The following is a 14082-nucleotide window of genomic DNA, read 5'->3' on the forward strand; positions in this document are numbered from 1 at the left end:
TGGGCAAAGTATGACTTGAAAAATCAAACCTGAAAAAAGAAAATAATTCAGTCTTTAGGGTGCATTTGCTAAAAGTCATGAGTGACGTAGCTCATGAAGATCATCTCTCTGAATAGATTATGCAGCAGTGGAAAGTGAAATGGATGAGAAACCTGGTAAAAAGTGTACTGTGGGAAGTTAAGAAAAAGGAAATAATGAAGGAAAAGGCATGAGAAAAGAAGCAGCATAGCCCAGAACCAACACTGTTTCCAAGAACTAATCATAGTTTCTCATCAGATAAACTAAGAGGTGTTTATCAAAGAAATAAGGATATAAAGAATAATCTATTAAAGGCAATTTTTTATTCTTATTATTAATAATTTTATTCTCACCGCAGATTCCCACGATACTGCTGAACTAGAGTAAGTTTGGTATCTAAAAAAATTTAACCCTTTTCAGTGGGCAAAATTTTAATAATGACACCATAAAGCAATTATACAAAAAACATATACATATTTTGACAGTTTAAACAATAAATATATATATATAGATATACTTGTTTTTACTTTGTGGAAAAGCAAGTTTTGACAGTTTTAGATTGAGACTGGTTGTAGCTGAAAAAAAAAGAAACCAAACCAATTTCTCTTCAATAGGGCACTTGGAAGTTTGACAGTTCATCAAATTCATAACAAGAGACTTACTGTAATGGATAAATCAGTAAAGCTGATGCAGAGATGATGACTGGAAAACAACAGAATCCCTAATGTCTGCCCTGTATAGCACTGCTTCGACACAAGGAATGAGAAAATGTGTGTCAGAAGAAACCTGGTTTTGCTTGTAGGGTGGTGGAAACCAAGCTGTACAATACAGGAGCCAGAAGATGTGAAGTATTACACAGCACTTGTGGCTGCAATGTTTCATTTTCCCCTGTGGCTGCTGGAGCAATGACTAGAACACTCAGACTTCAAGGCCAAACTGCAAACCCCCTCCCCTTTTCAGTTCAACAGTGTAGTACATCATCGTTGACCAGATTACAAAATTTAAGAGTGGTAAACAACTAGGACTTTTGGGAAGGGGATAGGAAAGGGGAAGAAGAAAAATAAGAAGAAAAATTTTGGAAAATATTCTAGGTCCAAATGGATTTTACAATCCCAACCCATCCCCAGATATTTCAATGATGACTTATGTAGCAGTTTGCCCTAATTAAGAAACACCATCAAGATATTTCAGATGTGACAGAAGCCTTCAGCTTCAAAATACAATAAAAGTGAAATGCTTGAACTGGACCACTAGACTAAGATACTATTAAAAATCCATGAGGGTCAATAAAAACAAAGCAATTTCTTTGTGTAGGTGTAAGGAAAAGCTATTTGAAGTATGTAGTGAATAGTTAGATGTAAGTACTTCCACAACACAGTAATGCTTCTAACTGTTCAACCATACCAGCTATCTGTTCATATGGCAGAAATTCTGTTTTAATTCTAGGTCTCAGTTTTGTATCAGAATATATACAGGTATTTCTTTCTCTGTTTCTTTTGAAATTTGAGAGGTTACAGGTTTGGGGGTTTTTTTGTTTGGTTTGTTGAGGTTTTTGGGTTTTGTTGATTTTTTTGTTGTTGTTGTTGGTTGGTTGGTGTGGGTTTTTTTAAAATTTTGGGCACCTAATATTTAAGGAACACGTATGCAAATCCACACAAGAGAACTCTAAAGATATCTCAGTTTAAAAGGCATGTTTTTTCTCTTTTTCATACAATCAGCATTCTTTTTTGAAGTCTTGTCTCTCCTGTTCAATGTCACATTCTCCACTACAATTTGCTGTTCAGCTGTGCGGACCTTGGACACCGGTGTGTAGTAAGCACTAAAAATTTCCTGAGTCAGGTTTATTCATCATTACCTGTACAAAGCAGAAGAGGGGGAGAGACATTGTGAAACGGAGACACACACAGACACAAGGGAAGCTAGAGTTACAAAACAATCTGAAACCACAACTGGGTAAGCAATAACACAAGAATACACTAAGTCTGTCACCAATGAGGTGACCATGACCAAAGCTGCCTTAAAGCGCTACACACAAATATTGAAAATTGTGCCAGCTTGGATTAGTGAATTTAAGATAGTTGCACCTCAAGTGGCCTGCTTCAGTTAGAACAATCCTCTTAGGAAAGAGGAAGAGAGATTTTCTCCCAACATTTCTTATTTGAAGAGTATAAGACTTTTGAGACAGAAGCTCATGAAGATCATTCTGTCACTTGTCCTCTATTCACCCCTATTAGCATAGGACTTTTTAATTCAAGTGTCTGAAATGTATAGAATTACTTTTTCTTATCATTTTTGGATGCTACCACAAATTTGTAAAATACAGAATTAGAACTGAATCTAATAAAATAGCCACTTGTTAATCAGCATTTTGCCAGATGAAAGTCAGCTTTTTTTTTAATAGGATTCACTCAGACAACAGCTTATAAATTATATACCAATATTTCAGCAAATTTTCATTTAAGTCTCTTAGTACTAATTTTAAACTATCCTTAAAGCAGAGTAGCAAGCAAAAGAAAATGGTGACACTATAGTAACCATTTTCCTATAATTTTACATTGCCAGTCTTTTGGACACTTGAAAAATGGACTACTGCAGTGCATCTTTCCAAATCTGCCACTAAATCAAGAAATTGTGCCTGAAAAATAATTTTCAGACATTTCTCTGTCACTGTTGTCTAACACAGCATGAAAACAACATGGAAATGATTGTTCTTACCTAGCAGTTCTAGATCAGTAGAAAAAAAATTGGGAAAACGTAATTTGGATTAGAATTTAAAAAAAAACTATTATGTTTTTCTAACTAGCTTTAAGACACCTCCCAAGTATTCACATATAAAAGTCATAAAAAGCTGTACCCCTACTTGACCTTGCACTACCAATGCAACACATTTGTAAAAGAATTTAAAAGATGCAGAAAGTACTTATTGGTTAACATACATTAGAATATTTTTTTTGAAAATTGAAATGCATTAAATAGTGATCATTGCACATACTTCTAAAGCCAATATATGATGCTTCTGATTACTATAAAACTAAAATTTTAGATTTCTTCTTTTTCTCCTCTCCAGTGAAGACTTTCACCATTAGAAATCTAAAAATACATAACTGCAATGAAATTACTGACATGAGAGAAATGAAAAAAAAAACCAAAACCATTCTGTTGCTGATGGTGGTCTGTGTGGTTTCTCATAAGCGTGATTCTGAAAGATGGAGCAACATCCATCTGCCTTGTAACCTCTGCTAAGCTGGGCAGGGGTCCAGGGCAAAATGAATTATTTTCATGTATTACTGAGACACCCAATAAGATGGATGGTACATACACATCAAGGTCTTCTGAAAAATGCTACTTATAGGATAAAGAGCTCCATGAAATTTTCAGAAAAGGAGTGATGGTGCAACCTATTAAAAGTAACATTATAGAAAGCATAATACTACTTTAGCTAAAAGTTCATTAATTTGTACCTTTTGTAGGCCAATTATTGTTACAGTTGACTGTACATGCAAATTCTGTTAAATCAGAGTAGTCAGCAAAGTTTGCCACATTTTGTTGCAGGAATAAAAATAACCTTTGTGGACAACTTTAATTAACTTAGTCAATCAATATACCAAAACACAGACATTTTGTAAACTCTGTGATACTATGATGTTTTAAAAGTATATTAGAACCTATATTGTATATGACCAAGAAAGAACATAAGACAACCCATAATTGCCAGGACACATTGAGATTACCTTCTTGGTAGGCTCCGTCTGCCATTACCAGATGAAGTATTTTGGCATACAGGTGTTTGTGTTCATTTCCAAGAACAGTCTGAACTACAGTTGAACAAACATCAATATTTTCATCTTCATCTTCAAGTACAGCCTAGTGGAAAGAACAAACCATGTTGCCAAAATGAAAATGGTTATAAAATTAAGTAGTTCAAATCTATTAAATGCTATTCATGGTTAAACCAGAAGATTTTCTCTTTAATCCACTGGCCAGACATTTTCTCTGATAATAGTTTAGTGTGCCATAACAGATTAAAAGACTATAGAAAAACCTTTTACTCTAGTTACACAAAGTAATTAGTTAACTGGCACAGCAAACAGTCCTAGGTGCTTGTTTCTTCAAATATTTCCACTTGAGCTTATTCCACAAACCTTTATTTTCTCATAAACTTCAATTAATTTATCAAAGCCTATTTCCTGCTCCAGGTTATATCTCAACTCTTCTAAATGGCTGAAGATACTATCACATTCTTCACATTCGCTGGCAATCTCTCCATCACTATTATCTAGAAAGAAAGAAAACAACAGTAAAACCCCCTCAGTTCTACATTCTTAATGTTGTTTCTAAATCTCTAAAACAAATACCCTTTAAAAGCAACAAAACAGGTAAGCTCAGGAGCACTGGATGATGTTGGCAGATGTTCTGACAATGTGCAAGAAAATAGGAATAGTCTCTTTCTTGAAAAAAAATCCTGAATCCCAAATGGGAAGCATCCAGCTATCCCCACGAAATCCCCACTCTGACAATTAGCCATAGGGGTATTCAGCCTGAAGGAAAACATGGTATGGTCTTAAAGCAGAATTTTAGTTAGCAAAGTAGGTCAAGTTCCATACCACCACTCTATAAATTTCTGAGGTGAAACTCATGAAAGGTTGGTGGCTGCCCCACACAAGGGAAAGGAGTTCCTTAATGAAGCAGCTGTCTTCTAGCAAAAAATGAGGACATGTATGTTACCCATCCATTGCTTTCTGTCCTGAGATGCATCTTGTTCCATGGAGCAAGTCTAAAAAACCCAGTACTAATTTAGCTACAGAGTTCCTTGTTCTTTTATAAGTGCATCTCCTTTGTGTAGCAAATTAAGTATGCCAAGTGGTGCAATAACATACAGAAGAGAAATCAAGATAATTTTGCTTATAGGCTTCAGAAACCTTGAAAATAGGTTTGTAATGGTAAAACGAGGTAAATCTAACAAAAAGGATGTTTTAAAAAATACAAGACAGAATCCTCATGTAAAATTCCACTGTAAAATGCAGGAAAAAATACTTTCTTAAATAAGCATTCAAATTTGGAGAGAACTTGTCTCCCACGGAAAAACTTCATAAATTTCAGAGTGTATATCAAACCTTTAAATACTATTACCTGGTGGATCACAGACTTCATGAGGTAGTATTAGAACTCTACTACTTGCAATTCTTATATATGACTAGTCTAAGGTATAGTCCTGGCCAAATCACATCCTTCATTCAAGTATCAACAGTCAAATCAATAAGAAAGTATCAATAAAATAAAAAGTTGTATATGGGTTAAAAACCCATTAGGTTATTTCTAATCCTCTATTTAACATCTAGATCTTGAACAGATTTTGTCTCAAGTTCTATCTGTCACCCTTTGAAGGCTGCCCTGCCTTCCTCCCTGCCCCAACAATGAAACTTGAAATTCTTATAGAATATCTAGAAGGTAGGACACTGGTATTAAACTCCAGCACTTACAACAACAGCAGAATCAGATATACAGATAGTGTTGCATGTAATCAGTGTAACATCAGCATGCCACAAAATTAAAGACATTAACAAAGTTTATTTTACCTTAAAATAATTATTGGAATGTATTATTAGATGTTCAATTTGTTGAAAATTTTCTTCAATAAAAAGTACACAAAAGCTTTGTTTTAGATGAGTTACTGATTTTCTGCATCTTTTCATAACTATATTTCTAGTTGCACTTCATTTTCCAGCAAGAGTAAAATACTTCCATTTCCAGAAGAATTTAAAATACAGAAATGAGACTTCAGGAAGTTGTGCATAGCTAATGCAAAATGCTAAAATCGGTAATTAATTTATCTGTCTCACTTCTAGTCTGACTGCATTAATACCTAATTTTGGCTAAGGACAAGGTGAACAATTTCATGTTCCTTCTGATTGCCTGTTAAATTACTTAACTGTAATTTAAGCTGAATCCCAGATACTCCAGTCATGTCAATTGCTATTTCTTTTTCACACTTACAGCCATGAATTATTCAAGACATACAATGCATTCTGTCTTTGATCTTCCTTGAAGCCAAGTTTTAGACAATTTAGAGAAAAAGGCCCTTACCATCCCTACTCCACAAACAGCCAAGCTTTAATTTGCAACATGCAATGTCCCTTAGATGTTGACCTTAACACTCAGAACCTCTGAATATAATCTGGTTTTTTTTAAACTTATGTATAAAAATTATCAATTAGAGCTTTACTTTGTTATAAGTTAACCAAGCTAAAAAATTATTCTGTATCTGAATTTTTAACATGGATAACTAACTTATAAAACAGGTATAACAGAAATTATACCTGACTGCCATTCTTCATTAAGAGCACTTTCACTGCTGGGGTTATTTTCATCTCCTTCATCCAGCTCAGTACCATTTGTTATGCATTCCATGGCATTAGCCTTTAAAGTCGACTCCTCTTCTTCACTCAGTTCCTCACCAGGCTGCTCCCTAAGCAACTGTTCCATTGAATCCCGGAGCTCCTGCAAATCTGTGTCTGTCTCTTCAAACATACTAAAGGAATGTGATATAAAGTTTATATAATTAATACTTTGCAAGACAAACACTGTAGAAAGAGCTCATTTCTTTTGTTAGCAGCAAATTGAAAAGCCAGTCTAGCTGGAGGGGAAAAAAAGAGACACTCTCCACCCTCCTCCCCCAGCTATTTGTGACCTCAGTCCAATATGACTACAGCATCAATACCTTTGTATCATACAACACACAGGGAATAAATAAACAGATATCCCACAGTCTCATAAAAAGATAGTAAGTCCTCAATTCAACCTTATTAGTAAGGTAATTTCAAAATCCTTCTATTTGTGCACTATTATAGAACCCTGGCAAATATAACATTTTCAATCCAGATAAAAATGTGTCTGGAGCAAAATACGATCTAGATCTAAGCAGACTAGATACACCAGACTATCAAAGCTGGGGGGAATAGTCAATTCCAGGGTCAGATTTTGAGGGACTTGAAGAACATTCTAATTAAACAGTAGAGGAGATAAATGAGCAAGATTCCCAGAACACAGAAAGAAAGGAAATATTAAAGAAATTTTTAGTTCTAGAAGAGAAATAGCAATCAACTTTGAATTGCTTGAGCAAAGTGCAAGTTGCAGACACCAGACAGACGTTGGATAGATTTTGGGAAGGAAATTTAGATAGCTATTGTATGCAGTGTACCCCATTAGCTTCTCAATTCTCTGGAACAAGACTTAAAGTAAATGGTGATCCAATACAAAATATTTAAAATCTGGGTAAAAACTCCATGCTGGTATAGTGTGTATAACAGTGTCTAACCAAAAACATTCTTGAACTAAGATGTCTGTTAAAATGCTTGATAAACTTGATACACTCACATGTCCTCAGAGTCAGAGGGTCCTTCTTTGGCTTGCTCATCTTCTGTATCATCTGTTTCAAGATTATGTTGATGCTGCACATCTGCTACACTGGGAACATCAACTAAAGTTCTGTACAGTTTGTAAAGATCTGGGAGTGAACATGTTCTCAACATCTACAAAGGCAATAGAAAGCTTGGTTGGTAACAATATTAAAGACAGCTTGAGTTTACAAAATACTTTAAAATGAGATTTCACTGTTCTTCAGGCTTCCTGCTTTACAGCCAGAAGCTGTGCTAGTAGATTGGATCCTACAGGAAAAAATCACTTGGTTGGCAGAAATGACAAGATATTTTTGCTGCCCTGTTCAGTGATTGTTTATAATGGCAAGGTAGTGATCGTTCTAAAAGACTGCACAATAGGAAGAAAGCAGATAGGGCAAGTTAAGAATGTCTTCATGAACTCCCTCAGTAATGTCTCAGAAAAAGAGTGGAATTCCTCCACAAACACCTGGAACATAGACTGCTGAATGGTGAAACCAGAGACTTTCACTGCTGCATGAGACTTGCTGATATCATGAGCACAGTGCAGTTGAACTACAGGGCAGACATAGCCTGACAAATACAAACACCAGCTGAAAGAGTTGTGCCATCTTTCTGGCCTCATTCAACTTCAATAAGAAAGTAAGAATAATACTATAGAACAAAAAAGTATTTCTTTTTTGTTATTTTAAACTTGCCTTTGGGTCGTTTGCATCAAAAAGTCCTGTAGAAAGTCCAATCAACAAGGAATTTTTGCCTTTATTTCTTGCTGGTGATATGGAACGTGAACGAGGTACAAAAGACTCTTCCTGTGAAGACTGAGCTGACAGAACTGGTGAGGCTGTTGGTACAGCTGTGGGCTGTATTACCCTCTGGAATAAGAGTTCAGCTTGCTGAGAGTCACTGGAACAAGTTTCTGATGTGGTAAAAGAAAGTCTGTTACAAATCCAACCAGATTAAAACCCCAAGATATTTAAAGAAAAGGTAACTGCTGGGAACTTACCTAACTAATTTCTGTTATACAATAAAAGAGAAAAGTAGATAGCACTTCAAAAGTATTAAAATATTTTTGATCATTTTATTAAGTGCAATTACAATGTGAATTTTCACATTTTAACTTTTGGAGAATATACAACCCTCAGCTATAGCCTGCTCTGTTCTCAGGCCTTCTGTTTTCTCATTATCCAGTCCATGTCTGATACTGTGTCATCCATTTTCAACCATTGCTTATCACCTTATACTAGATCTCTTTGAAGTTATCTCAATATAATTTGCCCAAACAGGGGAAAAAAACCTATCTAGTTTGCTTAAGCCACCCTTAACTAGATGCAAGAGTATCACCAATGATACTTTACAGCACTGACAATGTTTTTTCTGAAGTTACCTCCCAGACCTCCCAGAACAAGCAATTCTTCTATGCAATAAAGATAAAATATTGTCATCAGCAGCCACTTAAAACATTGAGCTGCAGCTCAGTATTCATTTGAAATGTGTATAAACAAAGCAACACTTCTATTAAGTAAATAATCAGATCTCATAACATCCTAAATATTCATGTGAAAAAGCTGTAACATTCAGAAAGTTGATGTTCATCAGTATGGGCCACTGTCCTGTTGATCTATACACAGTGTAGCTTTCTTGCAACATGGTTTCCTCCAAAGTGACAAACATAATACCCACAACTTGTCTTCCTAACCCATCAGAAATTTCCTTTTGAGAAGTAGGAACTGAAGAAGCGAATAAAAACTTGCTCATTTGGGGTTAATGAAGCGAGGAGGGGTAACTCAAGCACCCCACACTGCCAAGCCATGGAACATGAGACTGGCACTGACCTGCTGGAGCTTCCTTCTGTGGTTGCACCTTGTTGAGTGCTTCTTTCTCTGAAGCTGCCCCATTCATTCTGTCATGTTGTGCCCTATTATAACACATCACATCAAGGGGAAATGCCATGTAAAAAATGGTCATTAATCTATTGAAGTCATCAAGTGCAGTAGAACTAACATAGCAGCAAGCAATGAAGCTTTAGCTAAGTGTAATTTTAACTGACATGTCCAAATAAAACTCAGTTAGGGCTCAGTTGTTTGAACTGGAGAGAGAAGTCAGAAGAGAGTACTTACACATCTTCTTTCTCTTTTACCCACACTTCATTCACAGTGCTAGGGAACTCCTTATTCTCCTTACTTGGGTGCATTTTATCTTCCATTTCTTCCAGCACCTCTGCTTCCAAATCATCAGGCTCTAAAATTAATAGTTATTTACCTCATTAAAAATTAATTCCAATCAAGCAAAAAGATGGGGAAGTATACATTTTAAGATTACACTTAAATCCTTAATCTTAAATAATTTTGCAGAAACAGAAGAAGTTTTGTAATCCCAGAGCTAAAAGTTTTGTTTTTTTTCTGATACCAGAAGAGTGTCTTAAAGCTCCAATGAACCATGTCTTCCAAAAACCTCGGCAACATGCCCCCACAGATCAAAAGGATGCTGATATCATAGGAGAAAAGATTCCAGCACAATTGATGGGGAGAAATAAACCAAAACCCCATCAAATTAACAACAAAAAATTTGAAGCACTTTGGAATTCTACTTGTTCTCTTAAGTTTTCTATAAGCACACAAAAAGGTTTCAGGAAATCTAGTAAATACATTACTGAATCCGATTACAACACAGGCATAGAGAGCACCTAGTCCTACCTAAAATGTGTTGATAAAAATCTGCACATTAATTATGGGAAGATATAAAAGTATACAGGATCGTTACTTCACTTATTGCATTCAATAAACAGATTTTAAGTAGAATTACTGATGAAATGAGTTACCATCCAGCATAATAGCTTTGCTCTGCACCAAGGTGGGTCCAGTTCTTTGAGATTCTTCTGGTACAGTTATGACAGACTTCGTAACACCAACTGGTGATGCAGACTGAGTTCCAACAGGAGAAAAAGTCTTCTCTTCCTTCTCCTCTGATAAAGACTGATGATCTCCCTCAAGAAGTTCTGCAGTACCTAACAGAAAACGATTCTATTATGTAAACAGTGTTTTACTATATTTGGGTAATAAACTGCAATGTGGCTAATAAGGTAATTTGGGGATTTTTGTTTTTTTAAAGGAAAACAGAAAAAAAAAGTTTGCATGCTTTTAGTACAACTATATAAAGAAGACAGCTAGAAATATTAAAATCCTAATTACTTATGTTACGTTATCATTAGTACAAGTTTATATTTGGAATAAATGTAAGTCCTTTTGTCCTCACAAAGGACTAAGGGCAGGAGTTGACCAGGCAGAAAAAATGAAATAAAATCAACTGATATGTAAGTCACATGCTAGCAACAAAGTTACAGGAAGCATCTAATGAAATATTCAGATGATGACATCCTTCCAAAAAATAGGATTGTTTCTATTAAAAGGCAAAGTTTAAGACTTTTCAGCGAAATGAAGATCCTTTCCTTTCAGCACACCCTGGTTCATTTCTTACCACTCCACTGAGTTTGAAATATTTTGGTGTCCTCCAGTATCAGCTTGTGCATACATTCAGAATTGAGGCAACACCCAGAAGTAGAAAGCAAGAGAGAGTATAAGAATATGCTTCTATTACTTCAAAATCTTTCTCCGTAGATAAACTGTCACTACACTTGCAGTGCAGATAATTACCCACTGTGCTTACCATTTATCTCATCTTGTTCCTCAAGGATGTCAGTTTGCAGCTGCAGCTCTGCTTCTCCTAGGATCCTCAGAACTGAATCAGTTGGGCTTTTGCCCCAGACTTTCCTGTGAGGTTCACCAATATCTAACTTAATTACTTCTCCCAGAGTTTGACCTGTTGGGACACAAACACAAATAGAAAACTTTTCTAAATTAGAAATTTTTATTCATTTTCTGTATAATAAATAATCAAACAAACAACCTCCACAAAACTTAAAACTAAAAAGGTGACAAAGCCAGAACTCAGGTCACCTCACCCCAAATCAGACAGCCCAAAGACTTTGCTTATCTAGAGTTTTTCTTCTGCCAATTCCAATCAATAACAGAGTTATTCAATATCAGTTGACATATGCAACTTAATAGCAGCAGCAGCAGCTCTTTTCAGAAATTCAGACATTCCAAAAGAAAGCAGTATGAGAAATGTTTCATTGGCACAGAATGGTCTTGAACTTTACTTGAAATGGTAAACGAGAAAGTTTCTCGTCTTGCTATCCTTTGACATTTATTTCTGTTAATTCTCCCTCCAAGGAAAACAGGATACAAAGCACCAAAGAAAACGAGAGAAAAAAAGTTTCTTGATTCTAGCACTATAAAACCACTATGCAAAGATGCAAGTCTGTCACATTCTCAATGATTATTTCCTTCTACAATGTAAAACAGACTTTTAGTAAGATATAGTGAAACCAGGAAAAAGAGATTTCAACAAAAAAAACAGAGAAGGAAAGTGGAAAATCTGGAATAACAATCTCAATGTAAGGAAGGAAAACACTAAGAAAGGCTTAATATAAGTTACAGATCTAAATCAAGAAAAACCCTCAGTTGTTTTTTCACTACTGATAACACAACAGGATTTTCAAGTTAAATAAGAATCTTTCATATATTTAAATACTTTTTTATTAGTTATGTAACTGTTTGTTGTTGAAATTATGAAATTATTTATTGAATCTCCTGCAGACTTTTAACTACTCAGCCTGTGCCTTATTCCTTATTTAAGGGAATACATAACCACCCACTTTTTAGAAGTGCATGACATGTAACTGATAACAAGATGATAATAATAAAGAGTACCTGGTTTATAAAAACACACACTACACATGGCAAACTGATTTAGTAATACCACAGTGACAAAAAAACCCAATAACTTACACTCTGCTCCAGAGAAAGAATCTTCCATTGACAGCTGAGCTAGAGGAACGACCAACTCAGAGGCACCAGATTCCCATTTTTTGCGATCTCCCAGAAGTGGCTGGTCACCTTGTTGCTCCTTACCATCTTCAGATCCAGCTGATTCAGAGGTATTTTTACTCTCCTTTTTTCCTTTCTCATCTTCTTGAGCTTTAAGATTTTGATTTAATCTTCTCAGAATTTCTCTCTTGTTCTGAAAGGACCAACATATGTATTAAAATAGTGCCTTTCTTGAAAGGATACCTAAATGACACTATATAATTTGACATACTTGTACTGCAAAATCTGGCTTTTTTAATTCCTCCTCAGACTCCTGGAGAGCAGTTATTACATGTTCATCCTTTAAGTCCCAGAAGCATGAAATAGAAAGCAGAAGAACATGTCAGAAAAAAATTATCTTGAGAATAGTAATAGACATAATAAAACCTTTCCAATGACAACTGCAGGTAGACTGAAACAGAATGCTTGATTATTCTGCTTTATTCTGTCCCAAAGACACAATTTCAAGGGCACCTTCCATCTTTGAACCAATCACTATCTAAAAGCGATGAGCAAGTGAATCACTCAATTTAAACAGACAAATGAGATTTTAGAGAATGAAACATGTAGAGATAAAGCCAGATACGACCTCTACAGCAAGATAACACCGAATTCCTATACTACAAATTCTACAATCAAACCAAAAAAGTGGCAAGCACAGAGTCAAGGATAATTTATGAAGAAAAAACAGAAGGGAAAAGAGACAAATTTAGTGGTATGTAAATAAGCAAACTACATACTGAAGGCAAAATGTAGAATTTATAATCTGTGTACAAGGCTTGTATTCTCCAACTCAAATTGCTCTGTGTGCTATTTTTTAGTCTGTTATAGTCACTGTCTTGCATTACTGTGAGACAAACCGTCCATGTGGAAAAAATACGATTTATTAAAAAATATGATTTAAGTATTTGTCCAAAATATGATTTATTTTTCCAGCTATCAACTGACATCTTTCAGGGTATAACATTTTATATTTTAAATATATTCTTTAGTGTAAGTTTCACTCTATTCCCACAGCTATAGCCTTCAGGGTTGAATACAGTATGAAGTACCACACTACACTGAAATTTACAAAGAGCTTAGGCATATGTACAAAAGCTAGCAATCAAATTAACACTGATTGTGTTAAAAATTTAAATTGTACAATTGTAATTCTAAATTACACTCGTGTGCTCAGCTTCACAATTGTAACATAAAGCAGTTGAGGTAAACATATAAGTTTTTACAATATCAGGACCGAGAACATGCAGAACAGAAATTAGGATACTCTTTTAGACAACAAGAAGAGACAGCACTAACACATTCAAGAATCTTAAGCTTTGTCTTCTCTGTAATATTCAGCACTTTCAAGCTCACTGAAAACAATCATTAATATAACATAGTCCTATCATTCAAAATTTATCTGCTCACTTCCACCAAGTAACCAACTCATTAACTCTTCTCTTCAAGGGGCTGATGAAAATGCTGGAAGTTGATCTCTTGTTCAACTGAACATAACTGCCCTGATCAAAATGGAAGCTGCCACCTAGGGCTCATCATAAGCTATTTTGCTCAGAACATGAATTTCAGTTTCAGCATACAGACGTGTTTTCAACAGCTTTCAAGATTTGGTTTCTTTTTATATTTTTTTAAAATTTCTTTTCCCTAATTAGAAGGAACAAACATCCTTAACAATTTTTTTCTAGCTAACCTATACATTTTCTCTAAACATTCTCTTTCCAGTCAGTATTTATTGCCTTTCCATT

General features: G+C 35.1%; 1 protein-coding gene across 5 annotated transcripts in view; it reads right to left on the reverse strand.

Moving 5' to 3' along the window:
- Nucleotides 1-322: 322 nt before the first annotated feature.
- The window catches only part of NEK1 (NIMA related kinase 1), a 43982-nt gene continuing 30222 nt past the window's right edge, over nucleotides 323-14082 (reverse strand). For all 5 annotated transcript variants that reach the window (XM_066548269.1, XM_066548266.1, XM_066548268.1 and 2 more), the window contains 12 exons: nucleotides 12570-12638; nucleotides 12260-12491; nucleotides 11076-11228; nucleotides 10231-10416; nucleotides 9530-9650; nucleotides 9245-9327; nucleotides 8111-8328; nucleotides 7393-7547; nucleotides 6336-6547; nucleotides 4161-4294; nucleotides 3750-3882; nucleotides 323-1873 (listed from right to left, as the gene is read on the reverse strand). In XM_066548269.1, the coding sequence (XP_066404366.1) occupies nucleotides 1860-1873; nucleotides 3750-3882; nucleotides 4161-4294; nucleotides 6336-6547; nucleotides 7393-7547; nucleotides 8111-8328; nucleotides 9245-9327; nucleotides 9530-9650; nucleotides 10231-10416; nucleotides 11076-11228; nucleotides 12260-12491; nucleotides 12570-12638 (1710 nt within the window). In that variant the 3' untranslated portion in view covers nucleotides 323-1859. The remainder of the gene's footprint in view (nucleotides 1874-3749; nucleotides 3883-4160; nucleotides 4295-6335; nucleotides 6548-7392; nucleotides 7548-8110; nucleotides 8329-9244; nucleotides 9328-9529; nucleotides 9651-10230; nucleotides 10417-11075; nucleotides 11229-12259; nucleotides 12492-12569; nucleotides 12639-14082) is intronic.

Source organism: Molothrus aeneus, chromosome 4, assembly GCF_037042795.1.
Source record: "Molothrus aeneus isolate 106 chromosome 4, BPBGC_Maene_1.0, whole genome shotgun sequence".
Classification (NCBI taxonomy): domain Eukaryota; kingdom Metazoa; phylum Chordata; class Aves; order Passeriformes; family Icteridae; genus Molothrus; species Molothrus aeneus.